The 15,466-nt window shown below is 39.1% G+C and overlaps 1 protein-coding gene across 1 annotated transcript in view; it reads left to right on the top strand.

Annotated features, from left to right (window-relative positions):
- LOC119810605 overlaps positions 1-15,466 on the top strand; it is a 125,640-nt gene that overhangs the window by 39,886 nt on the left and 70,288 nt on the right. Inside the window, exons 15-17 of the mRNA XM_042055044.1 lie at positions 10,161-10,283; positions 10,381-10,484; positions 12,843-12,900. Coding sequence (XP_041910978.1) covers positions 10,161-10,283; positions 10,381-10,484; positions 12,843-12,900 — 285 coding nt within the window. The remainder of the gene's footprint in view (positions 1-10,160; positions 10,284-10,380; positions 10,485-12,842; positions 12,901-15,466) is intronic.

Below are 15,466 nucleotides of genomic sequence, written 5' to 3' on the forward strand. Positions count from 1 at the left end.
GGAGACGTAGGCGATGGGAGCAAAGCTCAGTCCTAGACAGTGGCCCGAGACCCCAGGGTGTAACCTTGTTTTTCAGCAGTGTGAAGAGGGGCTGAGAGCGGACTGTGTCTGAGTTTAGGGAGAAAGAGGCTCATGGGGAGATCTAGAAGCAGCTTGGTATAGAGGATGTTCTAGAAGTGAGTATCCAGGGACCCTTGAGCAGAGGAAATTGTTTATTTCCCAAAGGGAAAGCAGGTCAGATTCTGTTGATAGCAGATTGTTAATTTCATAGATCAAGAATAAAACCACTACCACAGTTTAAAGTCAAGTTTGAAGAAAGCTTTAATTAAATACTGGCCAGGTGGATGGAGACTCTGGCCAGATCCATCTCTGATTTTCCAGAAAATGGCCTCATATCACGATTTGCAGTAGTTTATTTCCCATCAGGTATAATTAGGGACAAGCATACATCCTGACTTTTTTTCCTACCCATAAACCTCCTGCCCACATATGTTTAAACATATATGGTGTAGGGTCAAACAAACTTGTTCAGGAGAGTGAAAACATGTGGTTTGTTATCTCCCATAAACAACAGCCTCTGGCATTTCAGAAACTGTCTGTCCTTGGGCAAGGGGATTACAGATCAGAGGCATTTTTGTTTCAGGGATAGTAAATAAAACTTAAAATGTAACTTTGGGCTCTCACTTTCCCCCTTGAATTGTATCCTGAGTCAAATCTTGGACTCTGTTATGGCTATCTGTTTATATTGGGTTCTAATAGCCATCAAATGGTACCCAGACAGGAATTATCACTTAGTTAAGACATCACTAATGCAAGAGCCAAGAGTAATTAGCAGAAGTACCAAAGGCCCTGTGATAGTTCACATCAGAGTCACTATCTAGAAGGATCCTGGAAATGAAAATGGGGACCAATTACTTACTTCATGTCAGGGTCCCCCTTTTGGCAATGATTTTTTTTTGAAACAAGGTTTCTCTGTGTAAAAGCTCTGGCTCTCCTGGAACTCACAGTGTAGACCAGGCTGACCTCAAACTCACAGAGATCTGCCTGCCTCTGTCTCCTGAAAGCTGGGATTAGAGGTGTGAGCCACCACCACACAGCTGTAATGATTTTTTAGGTACAACCAGATTATCTCTAATGGTTCCTGAGTGGTTTGTATAGAGATAACTTTCTCTTAAAGCTATACAATAACCTCCCTGTTTTACATAGAGCAGGTTGAGTGCCCTATCGTATTGTAGAACCGTTTCAGCTAATGAATCTTCCCGATGACAGAACTGGGTCTATTTGTTTTTAACAGGCACCTTTTCTGGTATGGCAATAGGTATGTAGGTTATTTTGTCCCCTTTGCCATCTAATGTTCCAGCCTGTTGGGGGGAGGGGGAGGGATGGCATACTCTCTCTTCTGTAACTACTGTAACTACTGAAGCTAGGACATTGTTGTCAGGGCGCAGGAGGTCTGGAATGGTAGTCAAAGGCAAGGAGGGGATTCAGGCAATGGGGCACTCATCAGAAGTGTCTGGTTCGATGATCCAGCTGAAATGACAGTGCAGTATCATTGGCTAGACTGGTCCACATCAGCTTTCAGCAAGTCCAGGGCTTGCAGTCATTTGGAGCGGGTTGTAGTCAGCAGCTGATGCTTGGATGTGGTGGAATAAAAGGTTGGTTTAACTATGTAAAGATGTGTTGCAATTGTTTAACTATATAAAGATAATGTTGCTGTCTCACCTTGTCTGCCTAAGATACCAATGTCTAGGTAAAGGAGGGATAGGTGGGGCTGGTGGGCAGAGAGAAAGAGAAACCAGCCAACCAGGGGCCAGCCATGCAGACATGGAGGAAGCAGGAAAGCAGGATGGAAGTGTGCAAATGAGCTAACAAGTCTTGGGGCAGGATAGAGATGAATAGAAATGGGATAATCTAGCTTAAACTATCTAGAAACAAGTCTAAGCTAAGGCCGAGCATTCCTAATTAATAATAAATCTCCATGTCATGATTTGGGGACTGGTGGCCTAAGAAAGCCTGCTATACTTGGATAGTGTCTGTCAGACAAGAGGAGATCTGATAAGACAGATATAGACTAGGGGGTGGAAGTTAAAATTTAGGAATCTTAAGGAAAATCTTACATTTAGAACTTTCGGGTCCATAGTCCTAGTATTTGGGAGAGGGGTGGAGTCCCAAGATGGGGAGAGAGAGAGAGAGAGAGAGAGAGAGAGAGAGAGAGAGAGAGAGAGAGAGAGAGAGAGAGAGAGAGAGAGAGAGAGCCCACCCTCAGAAGCAGACAAGCGAGGAAAATTGGGCTGTACTTATGTACTTATCTGGAGTCCTTGTGACGTGTGAGAGATGGATTCGTCTTATGACTCCCTAGATTCTCTGAAGCTTACATGATTGTTTTAGCTTGCAAAAAGGCATACAAGTTTTAGATACATTAGCCTCACCATCTCTAAGGAGTAGTGGGTAAGCATACATTCTGACATACTTCCTGCCTTTTCACCTCTGGCCTACATCCAATCAAAGTGGGGCAATCAACCCCAAAGTGTTTAGTTAGTGCAGAGTCCTAGCAGCAGGTGAGGCATAGGACAGTCTCACTCAGTGGCTAGAATTACCATAATTCAGGTGGAGTTGTCATTCTGTCCTATCTTCTTTGCAGATTAAAACTTTTTTTTAAATCAGAATCTGGCATGTCTCTATAACGGAAAATTCAAATTTTTAAATTTTTTATGCTTTTATTGAACTGTATATTTTTCTCCACTCCCTGACCTTCCTCCCCCATTCCCTTCTACCCTCTTTCATGGTCTCCATGCTCCCAATTTACTCAGGAGATCTTGTATTTTTCTACTTCCCATGTAGATTAGATCCATGTATGTCTCTCTTGGGGTCCTTTTGTTGTCTAGGTTCTCTGGGATTGTGAATTGTAGGCTGGTTTTTCTTTGCTTTATGTCTAAAAACCACTTACAAGTGAGTACATACAATATTTGTGTTTCTGGGTCTAGGTTACCTCACTCAATATGATGTTTTCTAAGAACCATCCATTTGCCCGCAAATTTCAAGATGTCATTATTTTTTTCTGCTGTGTAGTACTCCATTGTGTAAATGTACTACACCTTCTTTATCCATTCTTCGGTCGAGGGGGCATTTAGATCGTTTCCAGGCTCTGGGTATGACAAATAATGCTGCTATGATTATAGTTGAGCACATATCCTTGTGGTATGATTGAACATCCTTTGTCTAGTCTCTGAATAATGAGAACGTGCAGAGCTTGTCTCAAGTCCTGGCCAGAGTAGTCTATTGGGCTGGATCATCTCAGCAAGCCACCTCAAAATTGTTCTGAGCAGTTTGTAGTCCAAAGTCAATCTTTAGGTGGTGTTTTTCAACTTAGTGGTGCTATCATAGTCCTGGAGGAATCATCATTGTGGGGTCCCATCCTCCTTATGGAGACTTCAAAAGTCATTGTTAGGCGTGCTCATGGTTCACTGCAGAAAACTGATAGAGACTCAAACCTGACATCATGTGCAAGAAGGTAGATAAAAACTTTTTATAAAATTAGTTAGTACTTTATATGACCATTAATATATACATATATATATATATACACATTAATCTTATAAATCTTATACCCTAAGAAAAGCTGTTAAAGAGTCAATATAACACCAAAGAACTATGAGATTAGTAGCAAAAAAAGTCTTTAAATTTTTGTTTTTCTTCTGTCCCGTATTAGGGGACATGAAACTGAAATTTTTGGATTTCACTTTAATAAACATGCTTGGGTTTAGAGAGGGAGAGAGCCACACTCCAACTCCAAAGCCAGCTTTAATCTTTAATTGGACTAGGACTACAAAAAGGCTATTTGCATTATATGACTGTAGAGAATAGGAAAAAACAAACATTTGGGAAGATTTATGAGATTTTATCCTGTTGGAAATATGATATATCAATAGGCCAATTTACTCTTTTTCTTGAGACAATTTTTTTTCTGGATGATTTGTCCTTTTTCTTCAGATGTCTCATTTGTCCAGTGGTCTTCAGATTCCCTAACAGGATGCCTTTATTCTTCTGAAAAGACAGAAACAAAACCTTTCCCCAGTCCTAATGTTGGAAAGATTCTCTTTTGACAAGTTCTATCTGATCAAATGTAAAGCATTTGTTAGTTTTATAGATTAGTTTATATTAAACAATCATGCTGTTTGATGAACTATCATCTCTTCTGATTAAGAGTTATCTCTTGTTCAAGTAGAATCTTTATCAATTTTGATGGTTGGTTTGGGAAGTCCTTCTTTTTTTTTTTTTTTTTTTTCGAGACAGGGTTTCTCTGTAGCTTTGGAGCCTGTCCTGGAACTAGCTCTTGTAGACCAGGCTGGTCTCGAACTCACAGAGATCCGCCTGCCTCTGCCTCCCGAGTGCTGGGATTAAAGGCGTGCACCACCACCGCCGGGCTTGGGAAGTCCTTCTATATATGTGTTGCTTTTATTGGTTAATGAGTAAAGAAGCCGTTTTGGCGTGTGATATGGCAGAAAAGAGCTAGGTGGGAAAACTAAACTGAATGCTGTGAGAAAGAAGGCAGAGTCAGAGAGAAGCCATGTAGCCACCACCAGAGACATGCACCTCTGCTGGAGCCTGGTGAAACATTGCCAGTAGGCCACGACCTTGTAGTGATGCACTGATGAATAAAGATGGATTAGTTTAGGATATTAGAGTTATCTAGGAATATGCTTAAGCTATTGGCCAAACAGTGTTGTAATAATATAGTTTCTTTGTGATTATTTTGGAATTTCTGTGTGATTATTTTGTGATCTGGGCAGCTTGGAATGAACAAGTGGCTTCTGCCTACAGATGGTATTCATAGTTTTTTTTTCTCTTGTAGAAACAAAAGCAAAACCCCTCCCCTAATGTAACACATGTCATGGTTTCCATTGAGGTCAGTACATCTTTAAAGTATACTGGCTGATTTAATTCTGTAGTTTTTTTCTACTATCCAATGTCTCTTCATAGTTGTTGTTCCTTTATCATTAGCATTTAGAAAATTCCAAGTTAATAAAGCATTATTCAATCTGTTTTGGAGGTTATATATCATCCTTTCTGTTTATTTAGCATATCTTTTAGAGCTTGAATTGATCTTTCTTTAACTGCCTGGTCTATAAGATTTTAGGGTATACCCGTAATATGCTTTGTATTATAATAAGCAAAAAATTGTTTCATTTTCTTAGATACATATACTGGAACATTGCCTGTCTTTATTTGGACAGGTATACCCATGATGGCCATAACTTCTAGCAAATGTGTGATACTGAATTAGTCTTCCAAACTCAAAACTGTTGTTCATTGAAAACTTGAATAGGTATCAGTGGTGTGATGTACATATTTTAGTTTTCCAAATTCTACAAAATGGAAAATGTCCATCTGCCAGATTTTATTCCTTTGAGTACCCTTTGGGTTACTTTCTGCAGGTAGTGATGTTTGGTTGTATAAAGAACAAGTAGGACATTTCCTTATAATTTCCTTGGCCTGTGCCATGTGAATTAAAGGTATTTTTATTAATCTTTGCTATTGACATGATTTTTTTATGAAATTCTGAGGCCTTCAACACATTTCCAATCAATAATTGATCAATTTCTGAATTACCTTGTGCTAGAGGACCTGGCAGACTTATATGGGATCAAATGTATGTTGTGTATATGGGATTATTCATATTCCTGATTATGTCTTGTAACTGAATAAATAATGAAGTCAATTCTGTATCATTTGGTATAAATTTATCAGTTTCAATATGCAAAACAACTCTCTCTGCATATTGGGAAAGAGTAACTATGTTGAGAGATTCTTTAAATCCCTTAGTATAATGAGAATAGCACATAATTCTGACTTTTGGGCAGAATCATAAGGACTTTAATGCACTTTACTTAAATTTTCTTATTTGTAATCTGCCTTTCCTGATTTATTTACATCAGTATAGAATGCAGGGGCTCCATTTATTGGTGTGTCCCGTACAATGTGAGGAGGGATCTAGTTAGTTTTCTTTATAAGTTGTTTTTTTTTTCTATAGTTGTTAATCTCTCCAAAAAAATTTCTTCAAGCTTTGTGCCAGGGTTTACTATCTTTCCATAATTTGTTAATTTCATTATTGTTAAAAGGTACTATAACTATTCTTGCTAATTGAAAAACATATCAATTTTCCTTTTAGAATTAACTCAGAGACCTTTTCCACATAAGTTTTAAGGTTTTTTGTGCTCATTCTAGGCTGTCTTCCCTCTGTATTATAATTCCTGTAGGGGATGTTTGGAGAGTAATATGGCCAGAGTGCAGTTAAGATTAGTATCTTACTGGGTGGTGGTGGTGCATGCCTTTAATCCCAGCACCTGAGAGGCAGAGGCAGGGGATCTCTGTGAGTCTGAGGCCAGTCTGATCTACAAGAGCTAGTTCTAGGACAGGCTACAGCTAAACCTGTCTCGGGGAAGAAAAAAAAAGATTTGGATTCACATGATCCATATGTGTCTTCTGTAATTTCTCTTCAATCAAGGTCAATCTCTCTCAGTTTCAGCTGATATTTCCTGGGACTATTTAAGTCCTTGTCACCATCTAACTTTTTGTTTCTATTAATCAGGTCATCCCAGTAGTGTGCTGTAGATGGGAAATGTCTACTAGCAATCTTTGGAAGATATTAAAAATCTGCAGTTAATCTCTCCTAATTTGCACCTTTTGGGGAGTCTAATTTTTGTAAACCTATTTTATAGCCTAAATGATTAATAGACTCTCCTCTTAAGATTTTTTTTCAGGAGCAATTTGTAATCTCCAAAGGCAAAAATTTCTTTACTTCTTCAAACATTTTTTCTAAAGTATCTACATTTGAATCAGATAGTAAAATGTCATCCATTTAATGGTAAACTATAGATTCAGGTAATTGCTTACATATTTTCAATTGCTGACTTACAAACTATTGGCACAGGGTGACCTACATTCATTAGTCTAATGCATTCCTTTGCTACACCTTCCACATAATCCAGAAGGGAAGGGCAATCTGAATGGATTATTCTTGGGAAAAAAATGTTTCTAAGAATGCCCTGTCTACAATCCCTTTTAAGATGATCTCGGTTGTCACAATAATAACATTTGACATTTCAACTTTTCCTCAGACCTCTGGAAATCACTTCTCCTATCCATGCATCATCATGGTCCTGAGATTCAATAGTAATTGTATCTCAAATCTATTCCTTCAGAGGTGCTGACCTTGACTTTAGCAGCCTGATTATCCTTTTGCATTGAGAATTGGCATTTCCAAAAGCCAGAGATTCAATTGTTATTTATCTAGCTTCTGAATTTGGTATCATTGTATTTACTGCTGAAATCTTTGAAATCTTTGGAAGAAATCCATAAAGGCTTCTTCTGGGTCCTGTAAAACTTTAGTAATGACTCCATTTTCTTTCCTATTTCTCCAATTATGTCCCAAGTATTCAAAGCTGCTGTTGCATGACATAAATTCAGGGAGTTCATATGCAGATTGCCTTTCTGTATTAGCATAATCTCCTTCTCCAAGAATTTGATATTAGGAGATTTCTCTTCCTCTAGCTTTACTCCATTGTTCAAGAATCTTAGCCTCTTCTCTGAACAAAGTACTCCACTGTAATTGTGGACCAGGCTCCAAAACACCATTAACCAATTCTGTCCTTTCTTTAGGGAGGATTCAGTTGCAAGCTAACCACAAGTTTAACATTTGCTTCACAAAAGGTGACTGCATGCCATATAAGACTATTGACTGCATGCCATATAAGACTATTGCTTCCTTGAATCTCCTGAAATCTAACATTGGCACAGGAGTCCATTTAGCTGCAACAGAGCCTCTGCCATTTGGCAAATACTGTAAGGTTACTGGAAATATTAAAGTTGGTTGTCTGAAACCTTAGGCTGTTCCTCTCTATTCTTATAATGCAACACTGAAATATGTTCTACATTAAATTCCTCTATCTGGATTTGAATATCTCTGTGATTTGTTTTATTAGTTTTTTCTAAGGTCTGTATCTTAGTGCTCAGATTAACCATTTTTTTAGTGATAAGACAAAAAATGATAAAGCTGATAATGTTTACAATTGATACTACATAAATCTTCTGTAATTAGTTACCTTCTCATTTAATTGTTCCATTTTCAAACTGTCTAGCATATTATCATACAGAGACCCAAATCCTCCCATTGTAATTGTTTTTCCCATTTTTAATGTTGGAGAAAAGCTCTCTCTTTCAAATAATTCCTTCTTTTAAGATTTCCCAATTTGGGCTGGAGAGATGGCTCAGAGTGTTAAGAACACTGGCTGCTCTTCCAGAGGTCCTCAGTTCAATTACCCAGCACTCACATATGGCTCACAACCATCTGTAATGAGGTCTGGTGCCTTCTTCTGACCTGCAGGGATACATGTGGGCAGAACACTGTATACATAATAAACAAATAAATACTAAAAAAATTCCCAATTTGTTGTAGGAGACCAATCATTCATTCCTGGCTGCCCAGCCCTGAATTAATCTCACAGAAACCATATTTTTTCATTACTGTTTGGTCGATAGCTTAAGCATATTTCTGGCTAACTCCAATCTTAACCCATTAGCCCATTAATCTGTGTAATGCCACAAGCTTGTGGCTTACTGTGTAAAGTTCTGGCATCTGCCTCCAGTGGGGCTACAAGGCTTCTCCCAGCATTCAGTTTAGTTTTTCACCACCTAGCTGAATTCTGCCTTGCTATAGGCCAAGGAAGTTTTCTTTATTCATTTACTAATAAAAGCAACACATAGCTAGAAGGACCTCCCACACCACCAATTGTCTTATCAAATCTACTGAAGATGTTGATGAGAATGTGAGACTTATTGGTGCTATGTAGAACAGTAAAAGCCTGACTGGCTTTCAAGAAAGCTACCTACCTTGACAGCAGCCCAAGAAGGGGGTTCAGGGAGAGCCCAAACATCAAACAGTGGAGAGAGAGAGAGAGATCGAGAGAAGAGAGAGTGAGAGAGAGAGGACACGGAGAGGAATGAGATGAGATAGATGAAGAGAAGACCGATTGATGGAGAGAGAGGAGACTGAGAGGAGAGATTGGAGAGAGAGAGGAGAGAGGACAGAGAGAGGGACTCACGGGAGGGGAGAGGGAGAGAGAGAGAGAGAGAGAGAGAGAGAGAGAGAGAGAGAGAGAGAGAGAGAGAGAGAGAGAGAGAGAGATCTGACTATCTGAAAAACACAGAGGGGATTGTTCAGAAAAAAACACTGTGTGGTGGAAGAACTGCCTGAACAAGCCTAGGGACAGTGAGTCCTGTTGTGTTTGTAACCCAGGTGCTTCTGGAGTTTGGGGGACAGCTGGAGACTGTTTAAGAGAGGCTACAACAGGAAAATCTCAAACTTGCTTAAAGGCTTGGGGAAAAAGAAAAGAAAGCCTACCCTTGTGTGGTAAGAGGCTTTCAAGGAGCTGCAGCCTGTGCCAGTGGCAAAAAAGCTTCAGGTAAACAGCTTTCTTGTGAATTTGTACCCCAAACTTTGTACACCAAATGTAGCATAAATAATCAAAACCAGAGACAGATATTAGGGTTCAACCTGAGTATCAGAAGAACAAAGCAGCCATGCCACTAGAGAGACCTATGAAGTCTTCAGACTGAAAGAGAGCAAGTTCCTGTCTCCTCACACTTTATATTCCTCTCTAGAGCTGGGATTAAAGGTGTGCATCACCACCACCCAGCCTCATGGCTCCTTGTGTGGTTGCTGGGATTAAAGGTGTGTGCTACCACCACCCAGCCACATGGCTCCTTGTGTGGTTGCTGGGATTAAAGGTGTGCTCCACCACCTCCTGGCCTGTATGGCTGAAGAGTGTGGCTGTTTTGCATGCTTGTCTTCAGGCAAGCTTTACATCTTAAAATACAAAAAAATACCATTAAAGGTGTCCCTGGCCTGATGATGCAGACCTGCCAATCTTTGGTGTCTGAGACATCTGTCTGTCTGCACGATGCTGTCTGAGACCATGGTTCTAAATGGTGTGGAAGGCTCGGTTCCTGTGTTCACCATTTGTGATGTCAGGATACTACAGCCAGTTGTGCTGTGCACTTCCTAGGATGCAGTGTCCCTCCTCCAAGCAGTGGCGGGGATGGCAAGTGGGTGTCAGTAGCTGATTCTCTCATGCTCACTGCCACACTTCTTCTCTATACAGAGTCCAGTGGTCCCGTCACCCCTGCTCACTGAATCCAGCCTCTGGATTGGGTATCCAAAAGATTGGCCTGAACCCATGAAGTTTTCCAGGCAACCAGCAGTCTACAACCCAATCGAATGGAGGGTAATGTTGGTTTTAACAAGATTTTAAGCTTATTTGAAAAGAATGTAATGTTGTGTTTTGAAAATAAATTAAAATTATTATTATTATTTTCATACAGGAAGACATGGAATCCCGGTCTGTTCCTCTGGACAAAAACAAACAGCCCATGGTAGTCTTTTTAGGAAATGAGGCAAATGTACAGACACACAAGCAGCCAGCCAGGTACAGGTGTTCATTTCTCTAAGTAAAACCAGCTTAGTGGTGATCAGAAGCGGGGAGAGCCATGTGCATTGGACACATTGGATTTATAGGAGAAATTTAGCACACAGTGCTGAGAATACAGTACAAATTATCAAAACAAAGCTGAATCAACAGCAAAAGTAATTATTCAGATTAATTTCCTGTTTTGTAAATTTTTGCATTTTTGTGTTCAATTCCATGTTGGCCTAAGTTTTGTGTTTTATTTTGCCTCCCAGTTTCTAATACACATTTTCATGTATATTAAATTCAAATTCAATTTACATTTATATTTATATTAAGTCACTAAATACAGATGGTGCTGACTATACATTTTGTTTTGATTTATCAAGACAGGCTTTCTCTGTGTAACAGTCCTGGCTGTACTGGAACTAGCTCTTGTAGACCAGACTGGAATCAGACTCACAGAGATCCGCCTGCCTCTGCCTCCCAAGTGCTAGGATTAAAGGCGTGTGCCACCACCAGACTGCTGAGTATACTTTTTCATTGTACAACCCTGGTGTGAGTTGCTGTCTTTGGAGACTATTCATGTTACTTTATCTCTGAATGACCATTAATTGTGACTGCTACACTCCAGTCAGTAATTTTCACCTTTCCCTCTGCAGTGAAGTTAAAAAGGTTTCCATTTTATTTGGCTTGGAAAGAATGGATAAAATAGCTTTCTGTGAAAATATTTCCTTAGTGAAGATCAATCACGTGGGGGATGAGGAGAGTCAGGTTTAAAGTCACGTGACACTGGGGTTGATTCCCCAGCCTTCGAACATGCTGTAATGTGAAAGGGAACATGACTATTATTATTTGATATGCTGTAATGTGAAAGGGAATATGACTATTATTATTATTTGATATGCTGTAATGTGAAAGGGAATATGACTATTATTATTATTTGATATGCTGTAATGTGAAAGGGAATATGACTATTTTTATTATTTGATATGCTGTAATGTGAAAGGGAATATGACTATTTTTATTATTTGATATGCTGTAATGTGAAAGGGAATATGACTATTATTATTATTTGATATGCTGTAATGTGAAAGGGAATATGACTATTTTTATATAAGTTTACATTTTGTTCAGTGTCTACCTCCCTCTCATCTTCATTATTAATTGGAGTCACTATGACTAATATTATAATTGCTCTAATTTAAATTATCATTTTATAAAATGGATTTTTTATGTTTAATTTGGACCTGAATAATATTTTGAAATCAGAATGGGAGAGAAATAACCAAGCCGGGATAGCCCTGCTGTCTGGGGTGCAGTCTGATGACATTCTTGACATTCTAAACTCTGACTGGGGTGGAAAGTGTAAAGTAAATGTACTGTCTTCCCTGTCAAATGAGAAAGGGGGACTTCCAGTCAACAGATTATTTATTTAAAAAAATGCCATCTTGAGTTTTTCTAAGCTCAAGCCATGTGCTCAAGGTCTCTTCCTGCTCTCCAGTTGCTCTGCCCTGGTCTACTGCAGAGCTTTATTAGTTTACACTTCCACATCACTGTTCCCCATGGAAGGAAGTCAGAGCACGAACTCAAATGGGGCAGCAGCCTGGAGGCAGGAGCTGGTGCAGAGGACATGGAAGGGTGCTGCTTGCTGGCTTGCTCCTCATGGCTTGCTCAGCCTGCTTTCTTATAAAACCTAGGAACACCAACCCCGGTGTGATGGCACTACCAAGGATGGACTGGGTCTTTCTCCATCAGTCACTAATTAAGGAAATACCCTACAGGCTTACCTACATCCCGATCTCACAGAAGTATCTTCTCAATTGAGGTCCCACCTCTTTCGTGACCCTATCTTGTGTGAAGATGATGTAAAATACCCAGCACAGTTTTCCAACACTTTAGTCTTAGGAATGTCTTATGTTATTTAGGGTTGAAGATAAGCAATGGGGTCTTTTAAATATACTGTTTCTGTGCTTAAGAGCCAAAGTTGCTATCTCTAATTGTGTAATTTACTGTTTCATCAGTGACAGACAATGAAGATGAAACCACGTCTCTCTCCACCTTGTTTCCTATTATGTTAGTATCTCTCACTTCATGTAGTAAAAAGCATGTGAACCAGTAACTGGTGTTTTATTCGGCTTTGGAGAGAGACTAAATTCGCCTACCCTGTGTCTAATCATTCTTAACTCCTGGGAACTCTTTGGTGTTTGTCAGTCTTTGATGAGAGAAGTGGAGGAAACTAAAGTCTTTACTTTGTTCAAAACAAAGGTTAACTTTTAAGTATACAAGTAAAAATACATTTAGTATACCCAGTTGATCATGCTCCAGGATTCTTCAAAGACCCAAACTCATGTCTTATTGTATGTTTTCACTCTGAAGGGTTTTCGAGGAACCTGATGCTAATGATTCTGATCCTACAGAAAAGGAGAATGCTAAGGTAAAATGCTGCTTTATTAGATTAATTTTTTGTTCTAACTTCTGCTTTTTCAGTATTTATACTACAAATTTTCTATTACCATTTTTATGTGGAGAGTTTGTCAGAGATGACCTTCCTATGCACTTTTCGTGTAGTTGATTTGTTTTGCTTTGAGACAGGGTGTTTCTGTATCAGCAGTTCCCAACCTGTGGGCCACAATCTCTTTGTGGTTGAACAACACCTTCACAGGGCCTCATATCAAATAGCCTGCATATCAAATATTTACATTATAATTTTAAATAAGTAGCAAAATTGCAGTTATAATGTAGCAACAAAAATGTTTTTATGGTTGAGGTCAGCACATGAGGGACTGTATTAAAGAGTCGCATTAGGAAGATTGAGAACCACAGTTCTATGTAGTCCTTGATGTCTTAGAGCTCACTATGAAGACCAGGCTGGCCTCAAGCTCACAGAAATCTTCCTGCTTCTCCTTTCCCAATGCTGGTGTTAAAATTGTATGCCACCACTCCTGTCTTGTAGTGAATTATTTTGTTGTTGTTTTTATTGAACTATATATTTTTCTCAGCTTCCCTCCTTTCCTCCCCATTCCCCTTCTACCTTCTCCCATGGTCCCTATGCTCCCAATTTACTCAGGAGATCTTGTCTTTTTCTACTTCCCATGTAGATTAGATCCATGTAAGTCTCTCTTAGGGTCTTCTTTGTTGTCTATATTCTCTGGGATTGTGATTTGTGGGCTGGTTTTCTTTGCTTTATGTACATATTATATTTTTCTTTCTGGGTCTGAGTTACCTCACTCAATATGACGTTTTCTAGATCCATCCATTTGCCCACAAATTTCAAGATGTCATTATTTTTTTCTGCTGTGAGGTACTCCATTGTATAAATGTCCCACATTTTCCTTATCCATTCTTCGATCAAGGGGCATTTAGATTGTTTCCAGGTTCTGGTTATGACAAATAATGCTGCTAAGAGCATACTTGAGCACATGTCCTTGTGGTATGATTGAGCATCCCTGGATATATACCCAAAAGTGGTATTGCTGGATCTTGAGGTAGATTGTTTCCTAGTTTTCTGATAAATCACCATAATGATATCCAAAGAGGATGTACCAGTTTGCACTCCCACCAGCAATGCAGAAGTGTTCCCTTTACCACACATCCTCTCCAGCATAAGTTGCCAGTGTTTTTGTCTTGGCCATTCTTACAGGTGTAAGATGGAATTTCAGGGTTGTTATGATTTGCATTTCTCTGATGGTTAAGGATGTTGGGAATTTCCTTGAGTGTCTTTCAGCCATTTTAGATTCATCCATTGAGAGCTCTCTGTTTAGGTCTGTACCCTATTTTTTATTGGATTATTTGTTCTTTTGATGACTGATTTCTTGACTTCTTTGTGTATTGTCGAGATCAACCCTCTGTCCAATGTGGGTTTGGTGAAGATCTTTTCCTATTTCGTAGCTGTTGTTTTGTCTTGTTGACCATGTCCTTTGCTTTACAGAAGCTTCTCAGTTTCAGGAGGTCCCATTTATTAATTCTTTCTCAGTGTCTCTGCTACTGGGATTATTTAGGAACTGGCGTCTTGTACCAATGCATTCAAGTGTACTTCCCACTTTCTCTTCGATGAGGTTCAATTTTGTTGGTTGTAGGTTGAGGTCTTTGATCCATTTGGACTGAGTTTTATGCATGGCAATAGATATGGATCTATTGGAATTTTTCTACATGTTGATAGTTATGCCAGCACCATTTGTTGAATAAGTTTTTCCCATTTTATATTTTTTTGCTTCTTTGTCAAAGATCAGATGTTCGTAAGTGTGTGGATTGATATCCAAGTCTTCGATTCAGTTCCATTGGTCTACATGTCTCTTTTTATGCCAATACTGTTTTCCTACTGTAGCTCTGTAGTAGAGTTTGAAGGTAGGGATTGTGATGCCTCTAGAAGTTCCTTTTTTTGTACAGGATTGTTTTGACTATCCTTGGTTTTGCTTTTTCATGAAGTTGAGTACCATTTTTTTTTTTGAGGTCTGTGAAGAAATTTTCTGGGATTATGATCGGCATTGCATTGAATCTGTAGATTGCTTTTGGTAAGATTACCATTTTTACTATGTTAATTCTACCTACCCAAGAGCACAGGAAATCTTTTTATTTTCTTGTTTCTTCTTCAATTTTTTTCTTATTAATCTGTGTATCACCATGAGGCTGTGGCCTACTGGTAAGGTTCTAGCATCTTTCTCCTTCGGCAGCTCCATGGCGTCTCCTTGACTCCATCTACTCTTTCTATATCTCTATTCAGATTTCCTGTCTGACTTTACTCTGCAAAGCTATTACTCAAAAAACTTCTTTATTAACCAATGGTAATAAAACATACAGAGGGGAATCCCACATCAGGTTAGTTTGTTATTGGCATGTGGAAAGCTACTGAGTTTGATATGTTGATTTTGTATCCTGATAATTTGCTGAAAGTATTTATCAAGCTTCAGTGTTTTCTGTTGGGGAAATAATCTGTTTCCTGCTGAGTTGTATGTCCATGTTGGTGACCCTGTCATCCACACATCTGACATTCTCAGCCATCT

This window comes from Arvicola amphibius, chromosome 1, assembly GCF_903992535.2.
Source record: "Arvicola amphibius chromosome 1, mArvAmp1.2, whole genome shotgun sequence".
NCBI classification, from domain to species: Eukaryota; Metazoa; Chordata; class Mammalia; order Rodentia; family Cricetidae; genus Arvicola; species Arvicola amphibius.